Here is a 27,768-nt window from a genome sequence, read left to right on the forward strand (position 1 = left end):
GTGGTGGTGGTGGTGGGGGGGGGGGGGGGGGGGGTTGCCTGTCACCTCAGTGTTTTTCAGGTTAAATAGTGGAACAGTGAGGGATGTTGCTGTCGAGCTCTGATTGGGATCCTGTCTTGGCTAAAAGCAGGATTATGACTGAGTCGCTCTAATCCAGCACTGTTGCATTTTCATTCAGCTACATCCTGCGAATCTGCCTAATTTTTATCACGAGAAAAGATCCATTGCATGTCTGAATATAAAGGCTGGTGGACAGATCCTCTCACAGAAAAAAAAATCTAATGCTCAGAGAGGCCAAATCATTTAATGCATCACAATCAAAACTGGAATAGCAGCTCTTGTTTATCGATCGTGGAGATTTTTTCACTCATGAATAAACCCAGCGATTCGGAAGGTGCCAAAGTTAATCTGCTTTGCATAAATAAATTGTTAAGCCGCATCTGTTCCTTCGACAAGCTTGAAATGGAAGTCAGAAAATTACCCCATTATTTATACACTACAGAAACACCTGAACATGTAAATAAAATTACAGAAATGAGCTTTCTTTCTATGCAAATTCTGCAAGGGGTGGCGGAAGGAAGGCTTTCATGAAAGCGCTAGTTTAAAGGGAACCGTGATCACACAGGCAATATCTCTGCGCATACAAATTCATTCAACACTTTATGGAAATGAACACTAAGCAACGAAATGAGGTGGGGTCACAGTGCATGGTAACATGAGAATGCTTTCCCAGAAGCAGACTGGGGGATTCAAGGACTTGTCAAGGGAAAATCACAGGAACAGTTTTCACAACATTTCAAGGGATCCATGAACATCTTTTGATATTCCAGATTTAATTTAGTCTTCTGGCTTTTTGGTTATGTGAAGAGACGTGTTTATTGGAGCGAGTTCCCATATTGGCTACTGTATATTCTGTTTATCTGAAAGAAAAGCATGCCACTCACACTGACATAATTCAGCAACTATGGATAAATTGCCACAAGATTTTGTACAGACACTTCAGGATAATCCTTTGATCCTTTTTGTTGTTGAACAAGTGTTGGTAAATTATAATGGCATTAAGCCTGGTTCGGTACTATTTCAGGCACAAGTATAACAGAAAGCTGCAGAATATAAACAGTGTCAACCTATGTGGACAAAATGCCACAGATTAGCTGAGGTGGTAGGTTGCAGCAACTCCTTGTTTTCACTTTGAAGTTGTCCGCTGGTCACTTGTGGACATTCCAAGCTCCGGTTACCTTGGTAACACTCTAAAGTATTGACTGCCAGGTCATATGTTAGTCAATGCTAACCTGTGCTCTGATTCGTAGTCGCTTTAAACACTCACCTGGAAGTTGAGAAAAGCATATTTGGGTCCTGCCAATTTCACGTGGCCAGTGGTTGTAGTCGCTTCAAGTCACCAAGCATCACTTGCCTTCTGTGGCTGTGGTCCAGCATGTGGAGCCAGCATAACTTTCTAGTGTTTTGAGACCTTGGTGTTTTATTTTTTTCCTTTTTAAAAAGAAATGGAGATGAATTGGTCATTTGTACATTGATTCTATTTTTTTCCTTCAAGATTTTATTTGCAGTGTTCACAGGGAGTATTGGATTTTGAGAGGCAATTTGCTCTTTTTAATCTATACATGAATATATGAAGTTACAATTTCCTCTTGTTCACTTACACCCTTGATCTCTGAGTCAGCTACCTAAAAAAAAGAAAAGAAATCCAGAGTGAGGATTTCAATTAAGGAGTTAATGTAGTGGTGCCAGTGGGTAGCATACAGAAATAGACATTCCCAACTGCCTCCCTGACTCCCACTCCCCTTGCTTCTTTCCAGCTGTTTTAAAGAAACAACCATCCATCACCAGCCATTTTAAAAGCTGGTGTGTATCTGCGAGTGTGCGTGTGGACCTGCGCCAAGTGAACAGCTAGTGTCTGTCTTGTTCGCCTGCGTGTCTCCCAGGTGACACATCGCATCTCGTCACAACGGTGACTCACAGAGTGGTCCAAGGTTTGAGGAGCGGGAACACGAGGAGAAGCACATGGCTACAAACCCAGCAACTTGCAGTTACTGTGTCTGCGCATGAATGCACTAACATGCTCAAACACACCCAAAGGTGTTTGCTCACTCTCAGGGGCACCAAACCAGGGAGCGCTACTAAATGATTTAAAAAGACAGAGCTGGACAGCAGCCCTGGAACATACTGCACATACTGTTGTTTTTTCACTCTTAGAGCTACTTCCAAATGGCGCTTCACTTCTGTGCATGTGCAGAAACACTGTTTTTGGCCTGCCACATCACATTTCACCCAACCAGCTGTGTGAAGTCTTTTGAAAGACTGTGGTACGTTAATCCAGCGCAGGTGCGCTCATGATTAACTGACTGGGTATTATAAGAGGAAGCGGAACAACCAAGTAAAGAAAGGTCACACCGCTGTTGGGAACAAGGCTCCGGTCTCCGGTGCTCCACTTGTGCTTTTCCGGAGTCTCAGTTTTGTTCTGGTGTGAGCTGGATGCCCTGCAGGCTGCCTTAAATGGGTCGGCACGAGCCTTCAGAGCCTGAATCATCTTCGAGACCTGCAGCAGTAAGTAAGTCACATAGAAGCTGATTATTTTATTGCATGAGGATAATGTATTTAATTTGGTGTTTGCATTCATTGTAACCTGCTCTGCCTAGGCTTAGGAATCAGCCAAGCATAAGGTAGAGGAGCTGTTTTGTTTTTTAATCTCATTGTGAATTTTTCTGTATAACTGGCTGCTAAAAGATTGAATCTTTCCTTTGTTTCCATTACGTATGATATGGATCCATGTAGACATCTTAAAGGTTAGTAATATGCTTAAACTCCTATATAAAATTGTAGCCATGGATATTATAGATCCGTAGGCCTTTTTTTCTTGTGTGGGACCATAATTCAAAAGCATTTGTGCAGCTTCGAGCAACAGACACACTCTTCATCATACAGGTTCAGAGAAATGCTTCAACACCGAGACTGAGAAGGGAGAGAAAAATATATGGTTCAGCATCTCCCCCACCCCCCAATCCACCCACCTCACAAGAACAGCACAGTAATCAATTCCGTTTAGTACAAATCCAATGCACTTAAACTTCCAGCACGAATAACCAGAGGCTGCAGAGCAGAGGTACATTTATCGATAAAGCAATTAATTCAAACCACTCCTCCTCTTTCTCCTTCTCCTCTGGCTGCTGCCTCCCCCATGCTTGGAAAAAGGGACTTTCGTACCTGTTACTCAAAAAAAGAAGTAATACAGGATGTAATTAAAAGGTAAATGTAAAAGCAGCAGCGTGTGACAACGTGTCATTTCGAAATGCTAAGTTTTTTTTGTTTTTTTTTTAATTTAAGGACATAAAGTTGGGCAAAGTTATAAAGTTAGCTAGGAAGATAGCGAGCTAGGGGGGGGGGAAAAAGCCAAATACAATGACGAGATTTTATAATAGAATTAATTTTGATAGGCACTTAAACTTTACTTGACGTCTACTGGGTTAAAAAAAAATAAAAGCCTACCAATAAGGGCTTTTGTGTAACTGTAACGTCGCTGCTCGTTACTTTATTTGCGTCGTGACTGCTTTAAAGAGTTGTAACGTCATTTACGGCAGCACACTGCTGACTTCGCGGTCCACTGCAATCTTAATAGAGACTGAGGGAGCACCAGTCCGTCCACTGAAGTGGAGGGAGACAGTGGAAAAAGAGCATCTAGCAGAGCTTCTCTCTTCTGTCACCGCCGTCAAGTCAGACGTTAAAAGCTGGGGCACCACCGGAATTGAAGTTCTCACTCTCAACATAAAAGCGCAACTTCACGGAACGAAGGCTAGGTGAGTACGGAGCTGAAGGCTGTGCATATTTCTTTGCTTAACAAACATATGATATGGGAAATAATTATATCCCTACGTTTAACGTTTTCTAAACTTCTTGGTAGACCCTTGAAAAGCGACATAATCAAAGACGGTGGCTTTATTTTGAAAATATCCACCGGTAGCCGCGGTCTTATTTTGTCCGGCTTCGCGCTCCCTGTGCCTCTCAGAGCTCGGTCGGCTCGCAGAGACAGCAGGATGCCAAGGGGAGCACTCCGGCACACGGCGTCCGTTTTACCGTCTCCCTACGTCGTCTCTCAGTCACGGCAACTCTGATGGGCGTTTTTATCTTGCCTTTACCGCCCTCGACGCTTGGATATTTTCGGAAGCCACGAAATGAAGCGAATGAATGTGAGCAACAAGAAGTATCCTGTTGTTGTGCCTGTCTCCAGCATCACTAGTAGTCAAGTACTCTCTGTGGATGCGGTGCCTCTAAGTGATTGTAGTTGTCTGATTCTTAAGAGGATTTGATGTAGTGATCAGTAGTGGACTACCCAACTTTTTTTCCCCTCCCGCCTTTTTGTTGTCTATTTTTTTCTTTTTGAGGTTTTCCGTCTTTGAAACAAAGATTTCAGGATAGACCAACTCCGGAAAACCGGCGACTTCACATCTGCTCCCGGCGGAATAACCATTGTTAGCGGTTATTCGCCTTTCACAAGCATCTTCTCTGGGGTGGGAACACGACTGATGCTTGCCTTGTTCGTCCATACGAGTTTTGTATCGTCTCGTTCTTGTTTGTCTGTTTGTCCCACAGTGGCATGAAAATTCATGAATGCGTCCAAGGACATGTATACAAATTACGCATGCACCATGACGGTAGTAGTCTGTGCGTAATATCCTATTATTATACCCCTACTACACAAATGCAATAACAAACACATTCAGTCTCATACCTGTGCTTGGAGAAGATTTGACAGATCCATCCTAACTTGATTGGTGTGTGTGTGTGTGTGTGTGTGTGTGTGTGTGTGTGTGTGTGTGTGAAGCATGGACGTTATGACTATGACAAGGTAGACTACTAGATCATGTTTTATAAATAGATTATTTTAAGTAAGCAGAACCACCTTAAGAATAATTAGGTTTCATGCCATACCAGTGCCTGTAAAGGTGGTCAAACTTAGTAGCAAATTATAATAATAAAATAATAGCAAACATCTGTTAGACACAGCTCCATGTCTTTGCCATAATTAACGCTCCCTGCATGCGTGTGTGTGTGTGGATGGATCAGGTGAATCTGCGCGCAAACATGCATGTGTTTTCCATGTGCCTGCCTGTGGGTCCCTGGCCGTGCTAACATGCCCTCCCTCCCTCCTTTCTGTGCGTGTGTACAGCCACGCTGGAAGTCGCCTCCTATGTGGCCGTCGGGAGTGGGGAGCAGGCAGCCCTGCCCGCGGGAGTCTGCGCTGCGCAGGGCGGCCATCAGCGGCAACATCAACGCCCTGCCGCCGCACCATGTCCCCACCGGCCGCAGCGTCCGGGTCTTCATCTGTGCCAACCCCGACGGTAAGAGTGTCAGCGTGACACCCCCCCTCTCTGCCTTCCTACCCACCACCCCTTCCTCCTCCTCTACGTCTCCCTCTTTTGAAGCACATGCACCCTCACAGTGACACAATGCTCTCGAGTATTTCACCATATTCTTCATGTCTGGAGCTGTACTCTGGCTTAAAAAGAATTTCTGGGTGAAATCAGCCATGCTCATTTCAAGACAGCGTCTCAAAAGTGCAGCAAGAGGCTCGTGCAGCTCCGCCGCTTTGAAGCTCGCGGTCCTGTGATCCACTATTGATTCAGGTCTCCTTTGGAAAGACGGGTCAGGACTCTTAGATTGAGCCACAAGCTGCGACATTTAAAGACCGGCTTACTTTAGCGGCTGGCGACATCTCAGATGAGGTTACATTAGGCCATGTGACAACTTTGACTCAAGTGAAATTGTGTATGTCACTGATGCAATATAGAGCAGACTGCTTTCAACCTAGCAGAGTGCAAGACAGTCGGGTCGTGAGGGAGACACCCAGTTGCAGCTCTGTATTTGAATATGCCCTTTGGGTAAGGGGGTAAAAATAGGCTAGGCAAAACTGGAGTAAACAAGGCAAGGGAAGTAGAGTAGGCTACGAGAGAAAGGGATGGAGGGAGAGTGGTGGAGGAGGAGAGAAGCAGGGCATGCCAAGGATTTAAAAAGAGAGTTTGCCTTTGTCGATACGTCACTGTCATTTGCCTTCCCTCACTGAGCAAAATTGCTCTGGAGCCCAGAAAAACTTGAATGAGCTGACCCTGGATTATTGCACTGTAATGGCCTCTCGGTCGCCGCTGAAAAGTCTGGCATTGTTTAGCCACCTGTAGCTGAGTCAGATGTTTAAACCGTCCCGCCTCAGCACGAATTTAATGCTCCAGTCTACACGTGGATTGAAAATAAGGATGAGGGGGACTTTTCACACCGATCGCACTAATGGAAAGACACGCATCTCAGCCTGAGGCACGAAGACAGCTAATTATGAGCTGCTGTTTTGAGATGTCTGGTATCCAGCTTCTAGTAATGAAGCCGTAGAGGTGCAGAGGCACAGGCGATTCTCCCTCAGCCTCACCTCGGTCAAATAAAACAGCAGTTCTTTGCGTTTCTTTTGGTTTCTTTGGTCAGAGGTCAGGCAGTTAGCCACATTATCACTTACATAACACGCTCGTACTGTTCTCAGGTACTTTCCCATACTTTCAAACTTTCTTGTTTATGTCTGCAGGCACTGCATGCAAGGAAAGCATAAAACACAGACTGTTTTTAGTGGATGTCACCCAGGTCAGCCCACAGCCTGACTGCAGAGCTTCTTTCTGCATGTTCACTAGAGGGGGCTATCCATGCATTTATTTACTGCGTTTCACACGACTGTGCATGCATTCAGACAGCTGTTGTGCATTATTGCACGTCGACATCACACTTTTATGTCATTTTTCCGCAACTCATCATTTAGTGAAAAAGCAAGTCGGGCTTGAGGCTGGAAACTCAGACAAAGGTCAAGTTTGCAGCCCTTTGTCTGAGCTGCATTCAGAAATGGGAAGATGAGCTCTGCTTCCACATGCAGGAGTTGATGGTCAGGTGGACTCACTCAGTCTTTCCCTTGGTAACAGTTAGCGAAATATATGCTGCACATAACGCAATAGATTTACTATTTGTAATGTCAGACACTAGAAAGGGGAACAGCGCTGTTGGAAGTGATCACCTCGCTGTCGTAAAAGTGTAACTGCTTGGTTTTATTGCGCCTGATGATCCGGGGACCTCTGCTTTGACTTATATATAAACAGACACACACATATAGTTTCTTGCAACGTGTGTTACGGTGTAGGCTCTGCTGAATACAATGACCCTGATGCACCTTAATCAGAAAGCCACAGATGACCGCAGAGCACGGTCTCCGCTGCGTTCGCCCTCGCGGACCTCTGCTGTGTTTGTTTACATCGCCTAAAAAGGGGCACGACACTCAATTTGAGCAGTAATTTAAAAAAAGAGCGCGAGATCACTGCAGAAAGTTTACTTGCCAGTGCGGTGATACAGACTCTATAGAGGTATTTGCGTCCTTGCCACAGTGTACAGCAAAGAAATCCCTCCTCCTGTGGATTTTAATGAGTCTTGGCTCAGGTGGATCTGTGTGTGTGGGTACAGCCGATCAATTAAAACCCCCACTATCTGTTCTTGCCAGTAGTCAGACGGCGGCAACAAACCAAAGAGAAATGTTAATGTGATCCATTACGCAGCCCGTCTTACCGGCCCATCTTTGTGTGTCTCAATTCATATGAACATATCAATACAACTCCATTACCTTGCTCTAGTCACCCCAGGGGCTGTGTTACTGGGTATGCACTATGGCGAGGTATTTGTATGCAAGCTATCACATCACTTAAGCTGTTTAAAGTTGATAAAAGGCACCAGACCTTTAGGGATGTGATGCATGAAATCACCTAACCCTCCAATGCGCCGTCATCAAGGCCTATAGCATGTCACCACAGAGACCACTAATTATATTACATTTCACCTTGCAATTATTCCCAGTGTTCCAACTGGCTCTATTTAACTTTCTTTTCAGCTTGTTTTGTGGCTTCTGAGCGCAGATTTCCTTTAAAAAAATTCTCCCTAATTATCCACTTTTTTTGGGATTGAGTCTGGTGAAAGAAAACAAAGGGGAGAGAGTGGGAGGGATCGGCAGGCAGGACCTGCAGGGAGATGGCAGGTGGAGAGGGTGGCTTTTGTTCAGCGAACTGCTCATCCCGGGCTCGGCAAGCGCCGGAGTTTCGGGACGAGCCCAACCCCATTACGCGGCGAGTTTATGACACGTGCCGCCAAGGCGGTTTTTACCCTCTTGTGGCGTCTGCTTTCCTCCTGAGGGTAGCGAGGAAGCTCACACTCACTAGTTTGGCAGCAGCTTTCAGTGACCTCTTCTCTGAATTTTCCAGAGTGCTGCGGAGCAGTTCGGCACCCTCCCTCCGGGAACATTGTTCTGACAAATTCTGCAGCTGCCCTGTCATGCCCGTCTAACTCCCTGGGTGTTGGAGCCATTTCATGGAACGCACTGTAAAATATTTTGTGAGGAGTGATGGCGATGAAAGGAAGCAACGTGCTCACATAATTCCTGGAAAACAGATGCGACTTGTAATCGGTTTATATTAAATAAGCGAATCTTTGTGTTTGTGTGTGAATGTGCACATAAACTGCACTTCAGAGGCAGAGATGGGGCGCTTTTCAATCTCATATTGAAACTAGCACGCGCCAGTAAATGGTTTTTTGTGCATCTTGAGAGATATTTTAAATTTGCTAATGGTTTCCGAGTCAGATTGACTTCCAGTTATTCAAACTTACTGATGGAATAAGAAGAGAAAGGCAACTTTCCAAACTGATCAAAGTAAAAGGAAGAAAGGAAAAAAGACACTTTAAAAGACGGAATTTTTCAATTTCGAATTTTATGATTTTGCAAAAAATTCCTCCTCAGAAAACATGCAGGGGCCAAAAACGGAGTCGACATCAAGTGATGATGAGCAGGTCCTGATGTTTCTAAGCAACAAAAGGAAAAAACTGAGGTTCTGGGTTCATCCAGTTATCAGGAGCAGGGACAATTTCATGGTTTGATCCAGGAGTTGAAGCTGTATCACGGCCGCTTTTGTACATATTTCGGGATGTCAGCAGAGAAATGTCAGCAGAGTGGAGGCAGAGAAATAATTTGGGCTACAGCCCACTTATTACCAAACGCAGCGCTCTGATTGGTCAGACCTGTTAACTCGCATACGAAAACTGAAAAATCGAGCTTGATCCTACAAAATAAAGGCCACAAATTCATCCTGCAAAATTATGCGGTCGATGTCAACGCCTGCGTCTGAGCTGAGTCCAAAAAATATTTTTAACAAACAAAACATTGGGACAGATTTTATGTGTCCAGAGCATAAAGGCCTTTACACTACACGGGCCACAGCTCGTAATTTTAAACTCTGAATTCGGGTGTTTTCGGTCCCTTTGCTGCAGGTGTATAAAATCCAGCTCCTAGCCAAGCACTCTGCCTTTACAAACATTTAGAAAAGAGTGGGTCGTCCTAAACAGCTCACTGAGTTCAAGTGTTGTGCTGTAATTAAATCCACCATCAGGAGCCACCAGGAGCTTCATGGCACAGGTTTCCATTGCCGAGCACCTCCCTTTGGTGTAAAGTGTAGGTAACACAGTACTTTTCGTCTATATAGTGTGCATGGTTTCCAGGTTTATGTGGCTGACAACAGTGTTAAAGTTCAGCAACATGACAGACAATCCCGAAATGATTAATCACCTGCAGCCAGCGTTCATCCTCAGGATAGCTGTGACAGTAGCATCGATGCATGCAAAGGGGGCTGGAGTCACATACATAAACTACAAAGCAGAAATGGAAACGTGGAGAAAGACCTGCAGCTTCAACACTTATTTAGCATCTACATTACTTTAAGTTCATTTACAGTAATAAATTATTTATGGGTTATTTTAATTGGTGAGTCTAAATGTACAGCACGCGTGAATATGAGCGTCTGTCTCTCTGTTAGTCCTGTAACAGATTGGCGACCTGTCCAGGGTGTACCCACCCACCCCCACGCCCCCCACGCCCCAACCACCGCGACTCTGAACTGGATAAGGAAATGGATATTATTAAAGAAAGAACACTAAAATAGCAAGATAATGACAGCCAAACAGGTGGAAGCATTATACTGTAAGGTAAAGTCAGTGGATCGTTTCCATAGTTACGTTGTCCTATCATCCCGTGTTAGATTGCCAATAACTGATACACTGGGGCAGGTCCGGGGAGGGTTTAATTGGCACTGCGCACCCTCCATAAGGCAGGAGCAAGAGGAGGTGCACACCTGGGAGTTTCATTTGTTCCATGATGAGCAAAAACATAGATTATCAGCAGTAGAGCCTCATTCACAGACACGGTTGAACAATTTAGTGTGCCAAAATTAGTAATGATCAATGGCGGGATATCATATAGACATAATATTTGCCTTTTTGCTCCTTTATACTTGTTTTTTTTTCTGTAAGCCTATAGTTCTGCTGACTTGTTCGGTCTGTTTTTATATGTGAATATCGGTAAAATCAATCCACCAAGAGTGGAGCCTGCAGCTTAAGATGACTCAACACAGAGATGCTTGACCCCTCTCTCCTTTACGCCTTTACTCCTCAGACACAGCGGAGTCTTTCACCAACAAATACAAACACCTGGTAGAAAAACAGTTGATGAGAAGAGATAGACCTGTGTCTCTGCACGTGCACGGTTACATTAAGTTCTAACTGAAAGTCGAATGAAGAGATGGAGACACCCTTTCTCTGATTTCTCTGGTTTTATTTGGAGTTATATGCAGAGGTACTGACATGAGGTAGATTGCTTTTAATATGACTCATAATTATTTTAATATAGCTTTAATGGAACTGATAGAAAAACATCACCTTGATTGGGAAGCTGCTGGCGATCCTGTGACCATCGTCAGTCCATGAGGTCATGGTCCAGCTGCACATACAAAGCTTACATTCTGCATAGAATAGCAAACCTAGCTGTTGGTCTTCCTCTATAGTTCCTTCAAGCACTCAGTAAATACACTGCAGTTGTCTTCACAAAGGTCATACTGCATGCAAGTCGCCTTTCTAAGATTAGAAAATGTTGGTATAAAGTAGATGTAAACACTGTAAGCCGGAACATAAATGAGTCTGAATAAACAGTACTCTAAAAATCAAAGCAAATGTAAACAAGCCCAATAGGCGTCTGATTGCACATTATATAAAAGGAGCGTCGATATCCTCCACATCTGCTGATGTTACAAAACAAGCAAAAACATCCAGGAAGTCATCTCCACCTACTAACATGTGGAGCGCCACAATAACTCAGGAAACCTTACCCCGTCCGCCATGGATAAAATGCATAATAATGCAACCTGGCTCTATTTTTAGAGGGTCACAGAGGGTTTCCACCTGATATTACTGTGACTAAAATGTTTGGAGCATTTGTTGTGCTTCATTTTCGTTGTCTAAAATTTGGTAATTTTTCAGATGAGACTGAAACAGGTGCACTAACATTAGAAATTTGTGACTCATTGGTATAAAAGGTGTTTATTTGCTCTTTAATTCACATGCGAATGGAACTCTGGGCCGGCTGATCTGAGCCCAGTGTTGGTAATTTCGACAGCTTTTCAGTCTTTGGGGCTGAATTTCTGGGTATTTTTCAGCCCTGGGGCTTCAGGGGTTAACCAGAGAGCTGAGTGAGTCTCAGCGAGGAGGCAAGATATTAGTCTGAAACTTCCATGAATTACAAGGTAGCATGCCGTGTCCATGGTTACTGCCATCTTCTACACGGAGGAGAGCCTGTGAGATGTTGAAATTCTCCGCTTGTTGCGGCTCGCTGCAACATAGCTGTAAAAGGTTGTGCATTTAAGGCACGAATGTGAACATGTCAAGCCGTAACTGCCCTACACGAGTGGCTTTTGAGTGAACAGCTGCAAGCACAGATGTTACAAAATGAACATTTTCATGTTGGGTAGACCGGTTGTGCGTGCGGTCACTGTTGTGGATATTAAATCAAATGCAAATTAAGTTGCTGGCAGAGAGACCGTGGGGAGTCCTCTAGTCACGGTTACATCCAATACCGAGGTACCATCCATTACTGTACATTGTTGTTTTCCCTAGATGCGCGTCATCAAGCGCGGGTGGAGGGGCCGCGGTAACCGGCCCCCCACGTAACATACGGGGTCTCCTTGTGCTCAGGGAATGCAGGAACATCTGGCCTTTATGGATGGCCGATTTACACAGCCACAATTTGCCTTCAGTATCTTCCAGGTCACTCGGTATTGATTTGCTCACTGACTATGCGTTTACTTTTCCGCAGTTGACGCTTGTGTGGTACAGTGAACAGCCTGAGAAGGAAATGCTTTCATTTTTTAGCCCAGTACATCACCATCCAGTCGAAGTCTAAGTGTAAACCCTAAACCGCAGTTTGTTTTGTCTCTCGTCTGTGTTCGTGTCATTACGTCCAAATAGACACAACGCATAGTATCATCCTAGAAAACATTTGTGCTTCACTTTTTATCCGTCTCCAACTTTTGGTCATTATTCACAACATACAGTCGAACTAAACTGTCCAACTAAAAATGTCATAAATTGACTTTTCAGAAACTCATGATGTCATCAGAGAACAGATACTGATCATCCCAATCAGTGACCTTAATGCGGTATGATGACATTCTACACAGACTTTATTTTGTTAAAGAAGAATTAAAATGAAGATATGTGCAGATGCATGATTGTTATGAATCACCATCTTGATCATGTATGCATATGACCGAGAGGGCGTTTTTGAATTGCTTTGTGAAAATGTAAACCCCATAAAATTCTAAGGTTTTACATATTAGAAGATAATAATAAAAACACCTGATCCTTAACAGATCCATCCATTTTCTTCCGCTTAACCACTCAGGGTCACAGGGGTGCTGGGTACGCCCTGGTTAGGTCACCATTCTGTTTCGTGCCATGTCATTATTTATTTACATTATAAGATTCAGTTACTTGTAAAACCACCTTTAAATGGTAAATGGCCTGTATTTGTATAGCGCTTTACTTAGTCCCTAAGGACCCCAAAGCGCTTTACACTACATTCAGTCATCCACCCATTCACACACTGGTGATGGCAAGCTACATTGTAGCCACAGCTGCCCTGGGGCGCACTGACAGTGGCTAGGCTGCCGGACACTGGTGCCACCGGGCCCTCTGACCACCACCAGTAGGCAACGGGTGAAGTGTCTTGCCCAAGGACACAACGACCGAGACTGTCCAAGCCGGGGCTCAAACCGGCAACCTTCCGATTACAAGACGAACTCCCAACTCTTGAGCCACGATCGCCCATTGCTCCACAAGTCTTGTGCTTTAGCAGCAGTAAGTCTTCAGGACTTTGATTGGAGCATAGCGCACCTTGCAACTGTGCTTTAGGTCATTGTCCTGTTGTATGACCCAGTTTTGGACAAACTTTACCTGCTGCACAGATGGCAGAAGACTCTGGAGTACTTTGGTAATCAGACGAATTCATGGTCGATTCATAGCCTGTGGAGGTAAAACAAGCGCTAATCATGACCCCTCCACCACCGTGCTTCACAGTTGGTACGAGGTCTTTGTGCTGATATGCTGTACCTTGTTTTCACCAAACATAGCCCTGTGCATTAGGGTTAAACATTTCCACTGTGGTCTCATCTGTCTAAAGGACATTGTTCCACAAGTCTTGTGCTTTGTTGAGATGCAACTTTGCAAAGCTAAGCCGTGCTGCCATGCTCTCTTTAGAGAGAAGAGGCTTTCAACTGGCAGCATCTCCAAACAAAGGATACTTATTATCACTACTTTTAAAAAACTACTCTAGTGTAGTTTAAAAATATATACAAATGAAGCTGGAAATGAGCATATTAGGTCAGCCTGCAGAACCAAAGATGACAAAAAAGGACTGTAATTGTCTGGACTGTGTCTGTCAGACTTTCTTTCTCTGCTCCAGTACAGTGGAGGTGAATGGAAGCACTGATGCATTGTAGATCCTCCAGAGCAGCAGAGAGTCTGAGTTTCTCCTGAATATATTAAATTCCACTGACCTCTGTGGTATCCGGCAGAAATCTGAGCGACAGATTAAACCTGGCCCTTAAACCCTTAAATCACATCAGAAACGCACACACATACATCGTCACGACAGTGAGGATGACCGCTCTGTCCCGCCACTCTACTGTTTGCTGAGACACCCGTCTTGTGGACAACGCTCTCTCTCTTTTAATCAAAGATCCCCAAAGCAGTTGTGTATACCGAGTGCCTCTGGAGTGAAGCTTGATGAGAGCAGAGTGATTGCTTTGTCAGAGCCTTGTTGATGAGACTCAGAGAGGGCAGCTGTAGAGTGACCGCCATCTGGAGGAATGAATGACCAGCAGAAGCAATGTCAAGCATAACCAACTATAGAGGGAAATGTGGAGATTTTAATACCGAGCGTTGCAGCTTTCCAAAGTGTGGCTTTTGTATCATTTTTCAATCAAGCCAGTTGGGCGTTTGATGGTTGTTTGGGCAACCCAAGCAATTTGACGCCATCATTTTGGACTTTGTTATTTTTCTATTTTTTTAAAATGCTTAAAATAAGTCAGGATGAAAGAAATGAAAAAAAAAAAGAGCAGGGAAAGCGTCGGGGACATTTGGCTGCCTCTCTCTGTTCAAACTGACTGCCCATTCGTTACCCAAAAGGACAAGGGAGAGGGAGGAGGAGAGGGGAGAAAGGGAAGCTGGAAAGAAAAATAAAGCAAGTTGACAGGACATATGTGAAAGGAAAGATAGATTGGTCGGTGCTATTGAAATGAGCAGATTGGAAAATTGTTGGGAGGGACACACACAAACACACAGAGCGAGAACGCGGGCGAGTGAAGGATCTAGTCTTTGTCCCTTTGCACGTGGGAGTGCAGACACACACATACATCAGGCTGCCATAACTCATCATCATCCCACAAAAAAATAAATAAAAAGAAAGAAAGAGAGAGAGAGAGAGGAGGAGGGGGAGAGGAAGGCATCTCACTGTTATCAGCACAAAAACAAACAACAACACAGTTTAGTCTGTCAGGTCGCATCGAGACAGAGTCGAGCGAGATGCTGATTTGGATTGGACTTCTGCGTCGTCCGGAGCACACGAACAGGCCAAAATCCACAAATTCAGCTGTTTTCCCTCTGCTGTGCCCCCCTCACCCCCCCCAATCCGTGTCACTGTAAACTATTACACGTTTATTGTGGTCAAACGTATCGCTGATGGAATGAGATGAGCGCTCCTTTGATGCAGCAACTGCCATTTATTTAATTTGCATACGATTACAGCCGTTCGGTTTTTCGAGCTGACATTTTGCTGGGTTAGCTGTGGGCAGATACATGTACGGTCACGGCCCGAAGCCTTACTAAAGATAGATGAGAGATAGATACGTCAGACTAAATTTGTGGGCTCCTCTACTCATGCTGCATATGACACAGTTAGCAGCTGAAGGGCTGTTTACCCGCCGTGCGTGCACGCGTGCCTGCATATGCGCGCGTGTTCGAGCCGGCTACTCGGTCACACAGGGCCTCTCTGTTGGGCATATTCTGTTTTTAACTATCCGTCCACACCCTTCAGATAAAGCAAGGGAGAAAGAGGCCGGGCCTGTCCAAATGAATTACAGTAACCATTTGGTAGATAGTGAAAAAGAGGGGAGAGGAGGAAAGAAAGTGGGACACAAAAACAAGCCGTTGGGCACTCGCTCTGTGACACTGACTGTCCAATATGATCACTGCCTGTGTAATTCTGGATAATCCCACATTCTTCAAGAGTGTGAACACTGCTGGCTCTTCTAGCTAATCATGTTTTTATAGGTGTAAAAACAAAAAAAAGGTGGGGTACACATTTGAGAGTTACATACACATTGACACACTGGCTGAATTTGAGCTGACAGGTGAAACTATCAGTCCCAGTGTTAGGTTTATACCACAGCTGCCTGAAATTAACAGTATTGGAAATAACTAAAATCTTCTTTTGTTTCTGTAATGATTAATCCGGCAGCATGCACAAGCTCTGTAAATTAAATGATGTCTTTAATGCTAAAATACAACTCTTCTTATCAATTTAAAATCTGCTTTACAAAGAAGCTGAAAAAATAGTCAAACATGTTATTACTTTTTGATCAAGATGTCAAAACACAGCTATTTACACGTGCTCTTGAACAGGAAAATTGGTTTCTGTGGTTGAATGTTGTGCTTGATTAATTTCTGAGTTCTCAGAGACGTCGAGTGTGCCGGCTCAAATTTGAGTGTAAGAACATGAATGTGGTTTATTTGCTGAGTAAACAGCAACACGTTTGGTTTTTTTCTTAGTTTATGAGAGATTATGACAGTTGGTCTAATAAATTTGTTAAGCCCTGTATATGCGTGTTGCATAGACTGTATATAAAAGATGGACATAAGATCATGACATCATCCATTCATCCATTGGTTGGAGGGAATCTGGCTGATTTTAAGGATACGATGAACCCGTGTACGTTAGCTGCTTGTTGTTGACTAGGTGACCACGCCCCAGAGAAAACTCTTTCTGTTTCCTCTAAATGTGAACATAGCATGAACATCATGTTTGAGTAAAGACTCAAAGGAAAATGTTCACTCAGCCTAGACATCAAATGAAAACTCTTTTTTGTCAGACTTATATCAACTGACTTGTTTTTGTAAGCAGAGCAGTCGCCCCCTGCTGGCCGTAGGAAAGAGCAGCGGTTTAACAGAGCATTATCATTCCCAACGCGTAACATGCCGACAATATGTCACGTCCCGAGGCGTCCCACGGGAACGCGAAAGGTAACCGCGTCCCTATGATACGCGCCCGATTGTGGATGGAATCCAATAGAATGACGCTCCCGGCGGTAACAGACGTTCCAGCCTTGTATTCCAGCCCTAACCCTAACCATGACCTGAATGGTGTTAGATAGTGTTTTCCAAAGCGATTAAAGCAAAATACATGTACACGTGCAGATTGAGTCCAAACGGTTCCCATGTTTCCTCCTTTTTCCCAACGTTTGGGTGGCTGAAAGCGTAACATCCCCAAAATTTGTCACATATGTTACGTGTCGGGTTTAAGGGTCTTAAATGGATTAGCTTCAATTTTCAGACTCAGATGCTAAATTGCTAAAGTGACACCTAATATATAGATTTTTGAGTACTTTGAAAGCTGCTGAATCCTTACGTCTGTGAAAGGATTTTGTCAGCTGTGTAAAGGACAGTCGCAAAACTTGTGACCTTGGTGACCCTTGGTTGGCTTCAAAACAGAAGCAGATAACATGTGATTGCAAAATTGTTCCTTGTTAGGGATTCTGAACTCCTGGATGAATAAAAGGGGGAATTTAAAAACATACATGACCCTTAGCTCGCAGGACGACTTGTTAAATAAGAAAAGTAACAGTCAGATTCAATTAACGTTAAATACGTATCTCTATTCTAAACTGTGGCAGCATGGAGGCAGATTTGCAGAAATATGAATTGTTATTAAGCAGATTATAGTAATTATTAATGGCTAAGTTTCTGGATGCATTTGAGAAATAAGTGATGGTTTTCTGGAAAAATCCCCAACAATAAATTATTATTTTCACTTTTTTTTTTGCAGTCAGAAGTGCAGGTGTGGAGCTCATTAGATTGCAAGTAAAAACGGTTTAATATGCACCTCTTAATATTTTATCCATTTTTCTATTTTTAGACACAGAGGCGGAGAGGAACGCGCTGAAGGAGCACGTCTATCCTAAACTACGAGACTTCTGCAGGGAGAATTATGGAATTGAATTCCAGGTAAATGGCTGCTTTCTCCTTTCTCTTTCTTTCTAACGTTGATTTATTCTTTTTACGTTTCACCTTCTAACAGCTGCAGAGACTTGCGACTTCCAGAGCGTTAGTGCTTTCATATTTACATCATAGCTTACACAGCTTTAAGGTGCCCGGAGGGAACCCCGGAGCTGCTAGCAGAGGCGCCCGTCCCTTTAAGCGGACAGAAGGCCAGCAGAGATAAGGTTTCCATCGGTGAAGGCTGGCACAAATCTAGCTATGGATAAGGCAGCATGACGCAAGGGCTTTCCCTTTGTTGTTGTCAGGGGACGGCTGCATTCTCCCTGCGGTGTCCACTGATCGAGATCATTTGCATTGCAAATGAGCATCAGTGTTCACAGAAAGATCCCTATCAGAGTTTTGTTTGCTTAACAAATCCAGGTGAGCCCTCAAGTCAGAGGGAGATGGCTGCCTCAGATTGTTCCTGGAAGGATTTGTGGAGATTTGTTTCCGATGAGGGGGCTTATGACCCATGAATTGTTTTATAGAACGGTAATCAGCGGGGTTTCGGCAGCTAATTCTCATTTCACGCCAGGAATGTTTGGATCCAAACAGCTCCAAGCACATACCATCTAAAAGACTTGGTACATACGTGTTTAGGTTATCTCCCCCTGTATGCATAAGAGTTGCTCAGACAGTTGGGTATTGTTCATATTTCAGTGATTGTGGTACTTCCAGATCCTCTTTTAATGTTCTCATTGTCAGTGGGGTTATGGAAGCAAACTACCATGTGGCGCCATAATGAATTATCATTTATTTTGTATTAAATTTTATCATTTCTAATCATAAAACTTAAAATGACCACCCCAGAGAAATGGATATTAAATGTGGCCTACGATTAAAAACCCATAGTACATTAAGAATTCAGTGGCTCCATGGTGTAATGGTTAAAACATTCGCCTTGCAAGGGAAAGAGAAGGCACAATCCCAGCCTCAGGGGTTTGCAAGCTGGTGTACTCCTGGTCCCGGTCCCGAGCCTGGATAAATGGGATGAATGCGTCAGGGAGGGCATCTGGTGTAAAATCTGTGCCAAATCAAATATGTGGATCCATCTACTGTGGCGAACCCTTGGGAAATAAGGGAGCAGCAGAATGGATCACAGTACATAAAGAATTCAGGGGCCCTGAACAAGTTTGCACATGAATTTTAACTAAAATAAAGTAATATGAAGTAGAGAGGAACGCATACATGATTGAAATAGCTTAAAATAGCAAGCTTAAAGCGGGATTAATGTTCACCATTGTTAGCTAGTAGCATGTAAGCTGTTGATAAGGTTTGTTTGTATTTTTGTCGTCGTATGGATAAAGTGAAAACTTTAGCTAAATATTCTGGCAGGTAAAATAACTAGCTAACAGTATGAATACAACATTGGGAACTATTTCTTAAAATGGCCAGTAATTAAAAAAGTTAGCTACAAGTATTGATAAAAAACATTTAATTGTTAGCAAAACATGCTAGTTGCATATTAGCTTGTTAGCTAAAACTGTTGGATGCATGTCAACTTAAAAAAAAAGATTTTTAATATTTTTATGGTTTATTGTCCTTTTAAGTTGTTTATTTACAATGGACTTATTATATACATGTTAATACAATTTGGGATATAAAGGTTGTAGTGATGTACAGCAAGTTGAAATGCTCTAAAAATGGCACTACAGCATTTACTTGATTTACACTACATTTGTTTAACTTGATTTGATTTATTTGCAAAGACGGCATTTGACCATGTCACAGTTTGTAGTGAACCATAGACACGCCTCACAGGTGCGATACGTGACTGCTAATTTAGAAGCAAGCCTCTTCCAAACATGGAATGAAGACTCCTTGCCTTTAGGAAATTTGCATGTTTCAAACATCAGCTGTTATTTAGCTCACAGTCTTCTGCGATTACTGAATTCATCAGAGCACTTTTTCTCCCAAATTTTGTGTTATATGTGCTCAACCACAGACAAATTCATTACACTGTTGTAGCAAAGTACACAGCACAGTATTGGGAGAAAAACCTACATTGAATATACAGTATAATTAACCCTACGGCGAGCTGAGTAACCTTACATGAATTACACAAGTTTCCAGTATTACAAGCATCTCTGAGATGACTGTACGTGACGGAGAATTACAAGATAAAAGAAGCAAAGTCTTGCAGAGACGATTTGGCTCCGGTATCCGTGGCCACGTGTCTGTCTGGTGATTCAGCTCGCTGTGATGCAGCATGAGCCGAAATGATTAAGCAGAAGGCCTGGGAGTTAATACTGTGACTCACTTACGCTGCTCATCCTCCTCCTCAACCAAACCCCCCACACCTCAACTTTACCCACACCATGTGAGAACTGGCACCTTGGATAAAACTGGAGCCTGATCATGATTTTTACTAGTAGATACGATGTTGTGGCGAGGACGTCTTTCACGTGTGAAACCATACATGATTTCCACACACAGTATCTTGTTCCTACAAGATAATGTGTGTGGAAATCATGTAGACATTTTTTTCCATTTCTCTTTTCTTTTGCTTTGATTTGTAATTTATGCATAACTCCGCCTCCCCTTTCACACGTGCCTCGTTTCTCCGCTGGCGCACACTGACACACGTGCCAGGTTGGCGAAACCCAATTCTCCCAGGTCCCTCAGCACTTGACTCAGTTTCTATCCAGAACCTGATGGAGGATGGATTTGAGGAGATGCGAGGGGGGGGGGGATAGGACACGAAAATCCAGCCCAGGGGCCGAGGGCCGCATCCTCATTCAGTCAACGCTCAGCAGCAGCGGGAGGATCAGGCGCCATGATCCCTTTTTAACCAATTTTTTTCCCAGTGTTTCCTGCCCTCTCTCTCTCTTTCATCTCCCATGTGTATGTGTGTGTGATCATGTTTTTTTACATAAATTGCCAGGGTTGTGGTCCATTTATGCTCAACACATTTGTTGCTTTTGCACCAATGTGGCATCATCACGCAGTCGCGTCCATTTATACTCACTGTTATGACATTTTGGTCCGTTTTCAAATCTTTCCCAGCACCGTTGCAGATCTTCCACCAGGAGTTCGGTGCCATATGGGCATCGTATAAATGCCTGTACAGGTGGACTCGTTCACAGTCTCGCCTCAAGCTTGTCCATTTTAAAAAATAGCTACAGTAGCAAACAAGCAAGGTTACAAAAACTGAGAGATGCATGACCTGCCGGAGCGACAACGGAGCACGACTTGTGCTTGCAAGCAAAGAAACAAAGAAGTAGCAAAAACTGCAGTTCCTTTAATGGCCACTTGAAGCTGGCTCCGTCCACATGTAAACGGCATTTTGGGTCACGGAGATTTTTAAAGACTCCTTGCAGGGCGGAGATTTTTGAAAACTCAGTTTTTGCGTTTAGGTATGAACGAGGAAAACGGAGATTTACTCACGCAATGTGAAAGGTGTGCGCCGTTTTTTTACGTCATGCTAAAGGCGATGTTATTGTTTACAGGGGTTAAATTTCTACAATGGCGGTTAATCTGCAGTTTTCTATGTTTACGAAAATACCTGTGTACGTGTGGACGTAGCCTTAGCTTTGCATTCATGCAGTTTATAAGTGCAGCTTTTTAACCAAACTAGCTGATAAATGACTTCTCCACCCTTTCATCCATATGAGGACACTTTTCACTCCCAAGCCAATGGATGACATCACAGTGCTCCACCCATCCTTTATACTCTCCACGAGCAAAATAGATGGATTATAAATATATTGGTAGCTCTGATTTCTTGCATCTTAATAGTTCTAATGTCCCCTTGTTTTATATTTTAGTGAGTTTTAGTGAAGCTGCTCATGCTTATATGTTGTCTGCTGCTAACAAATATACTTCTATATACTTAGTACTCTAACATATTAAGAGAGTTGATTTTAAAAGACGGGTCATTTGCAGCACTTGACAATAATAAGCTTTTCTGGTGAACAAACAGGCTTTGATGGCTACACTTCACACACTTTCCAGCTTATTAGACACACCTAAATCAAAATTAATGCTGAGCAATCCAAGCCTGCCTCCATAACGTTATGGTGTTCTGCTTTAGTTCGGATTGGTTCAGTGGGGATCTGATGTTAGAGGCTTACAAAATCTCCACAAAAGCCATTTTAAGAAAAAGGGAAAACTCCTCACACCACAGTGTTATTGTCGGGGGTCATAAGCGAGAGTCCTCCTCGCTGTTATCGACCGGTTCCTCCTACCACATTGATTAGCCTATAGATTTGCTCCTTAGTCCAGTTTTTATTGTCAATTTCTCATCTCGTGCTGCTCTAAAATACCCAGCCCCCTTACTTCCAACCCATCTTGCATTTGTTAGTCCAATAAATCATGTAACAATACAATCGCTTCCTCCCACAGACTGAAGTCAAACTGAATCTCGAGGCCAGTGGAAGCGGTTCTGTTAATAATGTGGTTGCCAAACTTACTGGCCGTCTCTCTCTCACACACACACACACACACACACACACACACACACACAGACACTCACTCAGTGCAATTCCAATAAAAGTTTTCTGGCCACAGCTGCGCAAATCTGCTCAGCGGCTGTCACTCTGACGGCTTTTACATCTCCCAACACAAGCGGCACGACGAGAGACGAGATGAGGGGTGAGACGACGTTCTGCGATGATTAAAAAGCCTATTCATGCATTCTATTATGCTAAAACGAGGGGTGGGGCTGTCAATTTGGCTTCTTCGGAAAAGATGTAGTGCTCTCGAAATATGTCACACGCTTAAAAGTTTTTTTTAATCTGCTTCCGTGCACGAGTTTGCGGGAAAACGCAGGTAAAATTGGACAGAAGCGATTTCCCGGGAGACATTTCATCACGTTCCTTCCGTGTCTTCCCACCGAAACTCTGGCAATAAAAAGCAATTCAAAAAGCTTATAAGTATAGCAGGACTTCTGGTTTATTTATCACTCTCCGTCTGTTTACCTGGATGCCAATATTTCCAGATTTTGTGCCTTCACATGTGGGCAGCAGGCCGCTATCTCCGTTCACATCTCTTTAATCTCTAACGGAAACATGTCAGCATACCAACAAACAGCCCCCACAGGACCGATACCGACAACCGACAAAGATAATCACAATCAAATATAAAACACAGCTCCAGTCACATAGAGAACTATTCACTCCGCGATCAGAGGACCCCTCATTACCTCCGCCACGATTGTGGTATTTTCGTTGCTGTCAGATGCTTCAGAGGAGAGTGTTTGTGGGAAATTTGATGGACAGAGAAATAAGTGAGGGTGGGCTGTAATCACAAAAGCACAGACCTTATTCTAATATTTGCGTGATGATGATTAAGACGTTGCATATTTACACGAATGACTAAATATAAGCTGCTCACATTTGCTTTCCAAATGCCATCCAGCAACACCTACGCTTAATCTCCTGCACTCCTAACCGTCGGGAGGTTTGAGCTCACCTCAGCCTTCTTATACCCGGTGGCCAGCCTGACTAAGAGGCGCAAAAAATAAATAAATTAAAAGAGCGATGTTACCCAGATGATGTTCTTTGGGCAGTGTTTCCTCGATTAGAGAAATGAATAGACTCAGAGCAACTGGTTCCCACAAGCGCAAGCGGTGTGTTTACACCATTAGAGTTAACTTGCCAAGTCTGTGCTGTCAGGTTTATGAGTGGTTAAAATGCAAAACAGCTTGTATGCCCCGGGATATACAGTCTCTGAAACACTTTCATTCATCTCAAACTGCTTATGTTTTGCATAACTGTTTCTTTGCCGTCTGTAGAAATTTCCACATTGATTGGGCCATGGGGCGTCTAAAAAAGATGAGAAATATGCATGAGAAGCATATTCTTTGTCCTCACTCATAGCATGCGAGTTCCCAAGCCAGGTATCCTGACTCCACAATCAAAAGGATAAAGACTGAGGAATCCCACAGGCGAGATTAGCTGCAGGATTAATAATTTAATTTCAGATGTTTTGCTTTGTGGTTCAAGTTTGAACCTCCCAGAAGAGGCAACTGCACACCTTCAGACAAGTTTTAGAAACTGAGGCACATCGGCCTCTGTGCATTCAGCTGGCCCACAATTGCTGCACCTCTGCAAGCAGCTTTGCAACCCAGCTCCTGGCTTTCATCCTGTTCCTCCTGCGTTTCATCCTGCCACATCCGTTGATTCTCTTCTCCCCCCGCCTTCAGGCACGGAGGCCGCTGCCGAATATAAATAGCTTTTCATGATAGGTGACCTGATGGAAATGTATTTAGCTTACAAGAAGCAGACTTATTCTCATTCAGAGCAGCGCGCGCAGGCCAGCTGGCATAAATGGATCCTTTGTTTACGACTCCACAGTACACCCACGTTGGTCAACAGGCCTTCTTTTGGGTTTTGCTTATTGGTTTGAGGAGCTTCCCAAGCTGCACCTGCTCTCATTTAGCTCTCAAGCACTTCCATCTGTTGCGGACGCCATTAAGCAAACAAACCTCATCTCACATTAGGAACGCTGGTCCCAGCGCAGAGTTCGACAGCCTCTTAATAAGAAGAAATGTGATTTTGTTTGAGGAAACTGGCATCCTCGGAGTGCACCGTGCAGAACCCTCTGCCATAAAATATACATCTTCCCCAGCCATTTTTGCTTAAAGCCCACTCCCTCTTCTGCTGCTGATCTTATTACCTCACGCTTTTGACAGCTCTCGGTGGCTGAGCTGCAACGTCTGAAACACTGTGCCCAAATTACCCCGGTGTGTCAGTGCTTGACAGGTTTTCCTCAAAGTCATCTTCTCTCTGCCTTCATTATTGACAGCTTTAGCCTTTAGAGTCGAGAGTTTAACCTCTTATCATTGCTAAAATAAGAAAGTAACCACGGCATTAAGAGAGCTAACATAAAAGTCAAAATCTCTGCTTAACCCCATTGCCCCTTAGGTGGCCACTTTATGTTTAAATCACTGCAAGAAATGTATATTTGTGTATGCATTGGGTGCTAAACCTGAGCTTTCCAAAATGGGCCAGTATTCATCAAACATTCTTAGAGATTTACTACATATTCTTAATAAAACTGCCTGCAGCACAGAGCTTAACATATATTCATGTTAGAACTGTATCTATTTTTACCCTTGTTTTATTTTTTTAGCCTGAGAGTGCTTCTGTTGGTGGGTTTTTTTGATTACATCCCCCTTTTTCCTGCTCCTCTTCGGGCATAATCCCAAAGTCTAATAGTCCGACATTCAATACATTAAAAAAGAGAAAAAAACAGCTTCTCCTGGTCTTGACCCGCCACGGGCAAACGCCTTCCAAGGGCATTAGAAAGCTGCTTAGCAGAAGCTGCTCCATCTCTTACGTAAGCAACGGCACCCCCACCACTCTAGTTTAGGGAAAGCGTGGGGAGAGGGAAAGCTATGAGAGAGAGGAACGGCAAAGACAAAGTTGGCATAAAAGAAAAAGTGAGAAGGAGGGCGAAAAGACACAAGGAAACTGTGAAACAGTTCCAGCCAAATCCAGTCCCACTGGAAGCTTTCTTCATCTAACCGAATAATCGTTAAAAGCCTTCGTAACTATTCCCCCAGCCAACTGCTTTCCCTCTTAACTTCATTTACGTGCCCTTGCCTGTTTTGGATCAACATTCCCCTGACTGTTTTTGTTGTTTCTCCCCATCCCTCTGTACTCCGGTGAAGCGCGGCAGGTGACGGGGCAAATTTAATCAGTATATCCTCCCCCACGCACATGCACGCAGTGAACCGATATGACTAATGTCGTCATTTAGCTTTTAATTACAGTGCATCCTCTCCAATCACCTGCTGAAGCCCGGTAGAAACCTATCGTAATCAGGGGCGCTCATCTCACTTCATTCCTCTTCCCTCCGGTCGTTGTCAACACGCGGACGATTGCCGTCCCCCGCACACGGCCATGGGAAGTAGATTAGTGGCGCTGATACGCAGTGACTGATGATGCCAAGTGATGAGTTTTACACAACAGGCCAACTCGACGGATGCTAATCATGTGTTCCCACTAACGAATGGGATAGGTTTGTTTTCCTGTTTTTTTTCTTTCAACTTATAGTCTTCTGGTAGTTGAGGAAAAAGTAAAGGGTTTTTATCTAACGGAAGCCACAGTTATTTAATTTTTATGCAAGTGGTGCCCAATTAATTTGTCTTTTTGTCATAAACTGTTTTTAAAAGTTGGACATGGACATTCGTGGTTAGCGTTTTAAGGAATTGTATTGTGATGAAGAGGGGTGGGTCTCAGTCGAAGTCTGGTGGTCTCTGATATAATGCAGGTTTAAGGTACTTCCTTGTTGGCTTCAGATTTCCAACCCAAAATCTACATCCTTGTTGTATACCAGTGGTCCCCAACCCCCGGGCCATGGACCGGAGTTATTTGGTACTGGGCTGCGAGAGTTGAGGCTCGGGTGTGAAATTTATGGGTTTTAGGGTTTTTATCGTTAACTCAGTTTCCCTGGGTCTTTTCCCGTGTTGTAGTTGTGTGTCTTATTTTGAAAGAAATATTTACGTGTTACCATAGCGACCAGAGAGCATTAAGGGGCATAGAGGAGGATGTTACTCTCAATGTTGTTGGAGCATTTCAGGAGGACGCTGCTAATAAAGTTGCACAATTACACAGTGAAATCACGTTTATTATTATATTTACAAAATACCACAGTTTTTGTCTTGGTCGTATCATTTTATTTTGTTGTATTTATCCGCGACACCTTAAAGGCCGGTCCGTGAAAATATTGTTTGACATTAAACCGGTCCGTGGTGCAAAAAAGGTTGTGGACCGCTGTTTTATACCCTCTAGATCACCGATTGGTTACATTGACTTGTGGGAGTGCTATATAAACCATATGATTAATGGGCAGCTCTTACAAACCAAACAGACATTGCACAATCATAGGGGGAAACTTGCCAAACAGCAAAAGAGCTAACTTTTAAACCCCCTTTATTATATCTGTTAATTTAAATAAGACCATCACTTACAAAATAGAGCGTTGGGAGTTTATAGACTTCTTTGCAAACATTTCTCTTTTTAACCAGAAGATGTGCCCCCTGCTGGCCATTAGATAGAAAGCATATTCAAGGCTACTAGCTTCAACATGGGAAGCCGTTTCCATCTTTCATGTACAGTCTGTTTATTTGCCATCTAGCTAAAACAAAGAAAGAAAATATTCTCTGGTTCTAGCAGCTTAAACTTGAGCGGTTGGAGCAACTGGCTTGTTTTCCAATGATAATATTTGCCTGCCTGAGGCTGTGGAAGAAATAAATATACTGTTGACAGCTGTCCCCTTTCACAGTAATACAGATGCTCACAGGTGCACAACAATCAAGCAGATGAGCTGAGGCGTAGTTCCAGCCCTCCTGCTGCTCTTACCAATAATGGGAGAAGCGAATATCTCCCAGACTGTCCCACACTCTCAATTTCCGTTCTGTCCAGTTATATAGGCCTGCCAGTCACTGCTGTTCTCTGCCAAACTGCGGATGTGTCAGTCATTGTGCCAGGCTAAACTCATTTGAACTAGCAAGTGTGGTGAGCAGCAGAGCATGAAGGAAGACAGCAGCGATGCTGTATCACTTTGGCTTCATCTCAACCCTCTGAAAAACCTCCTTTTTGCTCCTTACGCTCAGCAAGCATGCAGTCAGTCTGGAAAAACAGCTAGTTATGAGCAGCAGAAGAGGAAAGAGTCATGGGATGATGCTCATACAATAAGGCTGCTGAAACGTGAGCTCCAAGTAGTAAAAGGCCATCATGTGTAGCCATCCATCCATCCATTATTCTTGAGCCTTCAAGCCTTCACAAGTCAGGCCCAGTCTAGCGGGCTGATTTCAGGAAGATGGTAGTTGGTGAGCCCTGAACCAGCAGCATCGTGTTGGAGACACACACTCACATTTATACAGGCGTTCCCTCAGCCTTCCCTCATCTACTGAGAAATCCTCCCTGCGGCGTGTTTATAGTTGGATTTGTCTCAACTGCCAAAACTTGTGACAAATGTGTTGAGGGAGGATGAGTGTGTGTGTGACTGGTGTAGTGGGTTTCATTGACAGCAAGCAGGTGTGTGTATGTGTGTGTAAGTCGGTGTTTAAAGAAAGTACTGGCTTTGGTTCAACTGATTTGCAGACTT

At 43.7% G+C, this 27,768-nt stretch overlaps 1 protein-coding gene across 2 annotated transcripts in view; it reads left to right on the forward strand.

The window, feature by feature from the left end:
* Window positions 1–3,683: 3,683 nt before the first annotated feature.
* The window catches only part of LOC134624848 (NACHT and WD repeat domain-containing protein 2), a 63,492-nt gene continuing 39,407 nt past the window's right edge, over window positions 3,684–27,768 (forward strand). The window contains exons 1-3 of one of the 2 annotated variants that reach the window (XM_063469946.1): window positions 3,684–3,812; window positions 5,183–5,354; window positions 17,591–17,679. In XM_063469946.1, the coding sequence (XP_063326016.1) occupies window positions 5,204–5,354; window positions 17,591–17,679 (240 nt within the window). In that variant the 5' untranslated portion in view covers window positions 3,684–3,812; window positions 5,183–5,203. Of the gene's footprint in view, window positions 3,813–4,077; window positions 4,203–5,182; window positions 5,355–17,590; window positions 17,680–27,768 lie in introns of those variants that run through there. The other variant, XM_063469945.2, reaches the window with a different exon arrangement.

The sequence above is a fragment of the Pelmatolapia mariae genome, linkage group LG3_W (assembly GCF_036321145.2).
Source record: "Pelmatolapia mariae isolate MD_Pm_ZW linkage group LG3_W, Pm_UMD_F_2, whole genome shotgun sequence".
Taxonomy (NCBI): domain Eukaryota; kingdom Metazoa; phylum Chordata; class Actinopteri; order Cichliformes; family Cichlidae; genus Pelmatolapia; species Pelmatolapia mariae.